A 6,000-nucleotide genomic window follows, 5' to 3' on the forward strand; every position below is an offset into this window, starting at 1 on the left:
AAATGAATTATTCTTCCCCAAAAACCCCCTATATACACATCAAAAAGATAATATAACAATGAATAAAAAATCGAATTTTGAATGAAAACGATGTTATGGGAAAAAATCATTTTTTGAAAAGTGGGAGACTCGAAAATCGAGATAGACCTATGGTTCCTTCACCAAAGTTGCTTAGAATTGTCCATAGAATCATCCTAGGGGGCGGCTCTAATCGACCAAAAAATTTGGCCCGCCCATAATATATATATATATATATATATATATATATATATATATATATATATATATAGACTAAAAACACCTTTTTATGGAACTCTGAGTTTCATGCCTTTCGGCAATCATCAGCCGTTGTGTATTTCGTTACTTAAAAACCGTTTAAAAATCACAAATTAAAATCACGGTAGAACGAGTTCTGACATGACTAAACCGAAACAAAACAAAAAGACGTCAAAGGTTTTAATCACTGGTGTCGAATAAGGATAGAAAGAATTTCTTTGCATTTTGGCACTTTGATATTATTTCATATCTTTTATTAAGTAAATATATATATATATATATATATATATATATATATATATATATATATATATATATATATATATATATATATATATATATATATATATATATATATATATATTCTGTATATACATCAATCTTTGCTAAGAATCACATAACAATTAATTATGATCAAAAAATGATTGTCAAACAAGCAAGAAAATCTTTACTCTTCAATGATGATCAAGTTTGGGTTAAAAAGAAAAGCGGTTTGTTTGATTTTACCATGGGTGCTTTTGACGGTGCCGAGGTTTGTGAACTTGTTGGTATTTTTCTACTTTTCCAACTATCGCAACATTATCACAAAGCTGATTTTGGATCAGCTATGTTTAAAAATACCAGCGGCACACAAATGGAAAGAATAAAAAAGCACTTTGTTCAAATCTTCAAAGACAATGGCTTACTTATTTCCATCCAATGTAATTTGAAAATAGTCAATTATCTTGACGTCACTTTAAACCTCAATGACTACTCTTTCCGGCCTTATAGTAAACCTGAGAATGTTTAAAGCTATATTCATGCTGAATCCAACCATCCTCCTAACATTTTAAAGCAGATCCCGCATTCCATCGAACTACGATTTTCGGCTAATTCATCTAGCGAACAAATCTTCGAAGATTCTTCTTATGTGTACGAGGAAGCCTTAAAAAAATCAGGTTACAACCAAAAACTTAAACACATCCCCAATTTACAACTTGTTAACAACAAAAGCCGTAAGCGAAAAATTATCTGGTTCAATCCTCCTTACAGCAAAAATGTTTGCACAAATATAGGAAAGCGGTTTTTAAACCTGGTCGACAAACATTTTCCAGTAAACCACAAGCTCCATAAGATTTTCAATAGAAATTACATTAAAGTAAGCTACAGCTGCATGCCAAGCATAAAAGGCATTATAAATTCCCACAACCAAAACATTCTGCAAAAAAACCAGCAAAAAACCCACAATATTACAGAAAAAACCTGTAATTGCATCGATAAAACTAAGTGTCCTTTACATCAGAATTGCCTTACAAAAAACTTAGTCTACCAAGCCATCATCTCCTCCAGCAACCCAGTAATGAAAGAAAAAACATATTACGGCATCAGCGAAACACCTTTCAAACTAAGGTACGCAAACCACCAGAAATCCTTTAATTTTGAAAAATACAAGAATGACACAGAACTATCGAAAGAAATATGGAAAATAAAAGAAGCAAATTTCACACCTTTTGTTAAGTGGAAGATAATCAAACATTGCAAACCGTACAACCCGGCCACAAAGTGTTGCATGCTATGCCTGCATGAGAAGCTCATGATTATTATGTTTCATGAAGGTACCTTATTGAATAAGAAGAACGAAATGGTTTCAAAATGCAGACATAGAAAAAAATTTCTTCTTTCTTTCTTTCTTTCTTTCTTTCTTTCTTTCTTTCTTTCTTTCTTTCTTTCCTTCTTTCTTTCCTTCTTTCTTTCATTCTTTCTTTCTTTCATTCTTTCTTTCTTTCTTTCTTTCCTTCTTTCTTTCTTTCTTTCTTTCTTTCTTTCTTTCTTTCATTCTTTCTTTCATTCTTTCTTTCTTTCTTTCTTTCTTTCTTTCTTTCTTTCTTTCTTTCCTTCTTTCTTTCTTTCTTTCTTTCTTTCTTTCTTTCTTTCTTTCTTTCTTTCTTTCTTTCTTTCTTTCTTTCTTTCATTCTTTCTTTCTTTCTTTCATTCTTTCTTTCTTTCTTTCTTTCTTTCTTTCTTTCCTTCCTTCTTTCTTTCTTTCTTTCTTTCTTTCATTCTTTCTTTCTTTCTTTCTTTCTTTCTTTCTTTCTTTCTTTCTTTCTTTCTTCTCTCTTATTTCCTTTCCTCCTCTTTTTTCTTTTTCCTATTATGACATCAGAGCACACGATATAGTAATTTTTGTAATTTTGTAACGTTTTTTATATATTTTTGATTTGTATTTCTTGGCTGATGATTGCCGTTAGGCATGAAACTTTAAGTACCATACATAGTTGTTGTTTCTTCGTTATATATATATATATATATATATATATATATATATATATATATATATATATATATATATATATATATATATACAGTGCTTCCAGAAAGTATTAGCGCACTCGTAATTTTTTTATTATGGACAACTTCAAATCAATATAAATTGTAAAGTAATTTAAATTTTGAACTAATTTTTTTTTAAATGAAAGGTAAAAGCAATTAAATTAAATTATAATGTCATTTATTGTCAACCTGCTTGTTTCTTTTATGAGTTAATTAGAAGTTTAATGACTACTCGGAAAAATATCTGAAATTAAGCGTACAAAAGTATTAGCGCACTTACAGTTTTTCAAAGATTCTAAGAAAGTTTAATATTTTATGTGACCACCTTTGTTTTTAAGGCATGCCAAGACTCAACGCGGCATAGAATCTATAAGTTTTCTGATTAGTTCTTGTGGCACGGTGTTCCAAAACTCTTGGATTTGCGTTTTGAGCTGCACCAAGTTAGTGGGCTAGCTTTTTTGTAATTTGCAGTCCATCCAACTCCAAAGATTTTCAATAGGATTTAAATCAGGTGAGCGAGCGGGCCAAGGCATTAGATTCAACCGTTTTTCTTCCATGTATTGCTTTATTGAGCGTGCTGTGTGGCAAGGAGCGTTATCTTGTTGAAATTGCCAGGTGGAGTCAGCCTTGAAAACGTCCATTGATGGCTTTAAATAATCTTCTAGTATCTCTCTATATCGATGTTGATTAAGGCGATCAGTGTAAAGATGCGCCAGTCCATTGCTAGATCCAGCAATGCAGCCCCAAATGCCAATTGAACCTCCTCCTCCTTGAACTTTTGACATGATAAAACGAGGATTATATTTTTCGTTTTTGTATCTCCTCGCGACAACCCTTTTCTTGCGATTAATAATTTCGAAATTTGACTCGTCCGAGAAAATTACTTTTCTCCATTGCTCTACAGTCCATGCAGCTCTCTCTTTGCACCATTTTCTACGCTTGAGACAGTCTTTGATACTTAATAGTGGCTTCTTTGTTGCAAGGTATGAATTTAGGTGTTTTTTCTTCATAAGCTTGCTAATTGTTGATCGGCTAACTTGATGTGCACCCAACGCTGTAATCAGGTCTGAGGCGATTTCGGCTATGCTCATGTTTGGGTTGCGTCTAGCGAGCATAACTGCTTTATTTTCGTCCCTTTCTAACATTTTTTTGGGATCACCAGAGCGACTTTTGTCTTTGACTGTTCCAAACTCATTATAATTTTTGAGCGTTGTTCTAACGCTGCATTCACTGATTTCAAGTTGACGTCCGATTTCTCGATTGCTGAGACCACTTTTGTTCAAGCCAACAACTTACCACTTTGTTTCAATTGATATGCTCCTTAAACCCATATTTTTGTTCTTGTAATTTTAAAGTTTTAACTGACTGTATTTCAAATGATTTTCCGCCACTTCAATTTATTCCTCTTATATTTTTTATTGACTATTATTAATCAGCAGAGAGTTTTTAACAAAAATTAACCAAAAAAGTTTTTCTCAAAGGATTTAAACGAGTGTGCTAATACATTTTAAATGAGTGCGCAAATACTTTTGCACGCTTAATTTCAGAAATTTTTCCGAGTAGTCATTAAACTTCTAATTAAATCATAAAAAAAACAAGCAGGTTGACAATATTTGACATTACTTTTACCTTTCATTAAAAAAAAAATTAGTTCAAAATTTAAATTACTTTACAATTTATATTAATTTGAAGTTGTCCATAATAAAAAAATTACGAGTGCGCTAATACTTTCTGGAAGCACTGTATATATATATATATATATATATATATATATATATATATATATATATATATATATATATATATATATATATATATATATATATATATATATATATATATATATATATATATATATATTTATATATATTAGGACTGTACCGGATTCTGGCTTCGGCTCCGGCTACGGCCGAAATTCGGCCATTTTTACAAATCCGGCCTAAATCCGGCTCCGGCAAATAGTTTTAAAATCCGGCCACATTTTAGCCGGATTTCTGAATTTTGGTCAGTTATTTATTACATCTTTTTTGCTTTTATTTATACAAATCAATGTTCTTTGTAATTCTATATTCTATTTACTTCATGTTTGTAAAGGTATCTGTATTTACATTTCTTTACAATTCCTTTTCCCCTTTGAAGTTATCTATTCCATTCATTGCGACAATTAAAATTGGTAACTTCAGAGCCCCTGCACTGATGACTGCCTTTCAGCAGATGCTTGACAAATGGAACATTGACGTTGGACGCTGTCATGTCGTACTTCGCGATAATGCGGCAAACATATCGAAATGTTTCCGTGATGCCAACATAGATAGCCTTGGGTGCTTTGCACATACTATTTAGTTATGTGTACATGATGGCTTGCTCAACCAGCGGGCAATATCAGATATAATAAGTATTGCTAAGAAATTAGTTAGTCATTTTAGGCATTCTTCGTCTGCGACTGGTCGGTTCAAGGAGCTGCAGGCTGAACTTTGTTTACCAGACCACCAGCTGATACAAGACGTGAGTACAAGGTGGAATTCAACGTTTTACATGCTGCGCCGACTATGTGAACAGCGTCGTGCATTAACTGTCTACTGTTCAGAAGTTGATGGAACTTATTGCCCAACTGCATATCAATGGTCTGTGGCGGAGAATGTAGTTTGTGTGCTGGCTCCGTTTGAAGAGGCTACTCGTAAAGTTAGCTATGAAACAGCACATATATCTCTGGTTATCCCTATTGTAACAGCTCTGCGGAACCTGTTAAAAAATGAAGGCAATGATGCAGGTGTAAAGACTATGAAGTCAACACTACTTAAGTCATTGGATGAGCGTTTTAAAGGCATTGAGGAGGAACCTCTTTATACAGTGGCGACGTTGGTTGATCCACGATTTAAAACTAAATTCTTTTCATCACAGGCAACACTGACAGCTGCAAAGGCAGCGGTTCTGCTTGCATTCAATAAAGTTACAGTGCAGAGGGTATCGATGCAAGATGAAAATCAATCTGAGCATGCTAAGCAGCAGATTAACAAAATTGAAGAAGTTCCAGCAAAAAAAATCCGGCTGGATAATTCTTCAACATCATCATCATTACTCTGGCGATGTATTGATGAAATTGTTCAATCTACGTCAGCACCTGAACAACAATTGCCAACAACCATTGAAACTCAGCTAAGCCAGTATCTGGCAGAACCAGAAATAAATAGACTCGCTGATCCACTACGGTGGTGGAGTAAAAATATGCAGAGATTGCCAGCTCTGGCGACAGTAGCTCGCATTTATTTGGGTGCACCGCCGACAAGTGTACCATCAGAACGTTTGTTCAGTGTTGCTGGGGAGGTCCTCAATGATCACCGCAGCTCACTCCTTCCACATAATGCAGCTCGTCTAATATTTTTTAAGTACAATTCGAAACTGATCAAAGGCTAA

The 6,000-nt window shown here is 33.4% G+C and overlaps 1 protein-coding gene across 1 annotated transcript; it reads left to right on the forward strand.

Moving 5' to 3' along the window:
• The first annotated feature begins 5,367 nt into the window (after positions 1–5,367).
• On the forward strand, positions 5,368–6,000 carry LOC149884557 (zinc finger BED domain-containing protein 4-like). The gene has a single exon (XM_090094507.1). The coding sequence runs from the start codon at positions 5,368–5,370 to the stop codon at positions 5,998–6,000; it is 633 nt and encodes a 210-aa protein (XP_089950633.1).

The sequence above is a fragment of the Hydra viridissima genome, unplaced genomic scaffold (assembly GCF_058129835.1).
Source record: "Hydra viridissima isolate aposymbiotic clone 2 unplaced genomic scaffold, HvirCarnegie_v1 scaffold_8, whole genome shotgun sequence".
Classification (NCBI taxonomy): domain Eukaryota; kingdom Metazoa; phylum Cnidaria; class Hydrozoa; order Anthoathecata; family Hydridae; genus Hydra; species Hydra viridissima.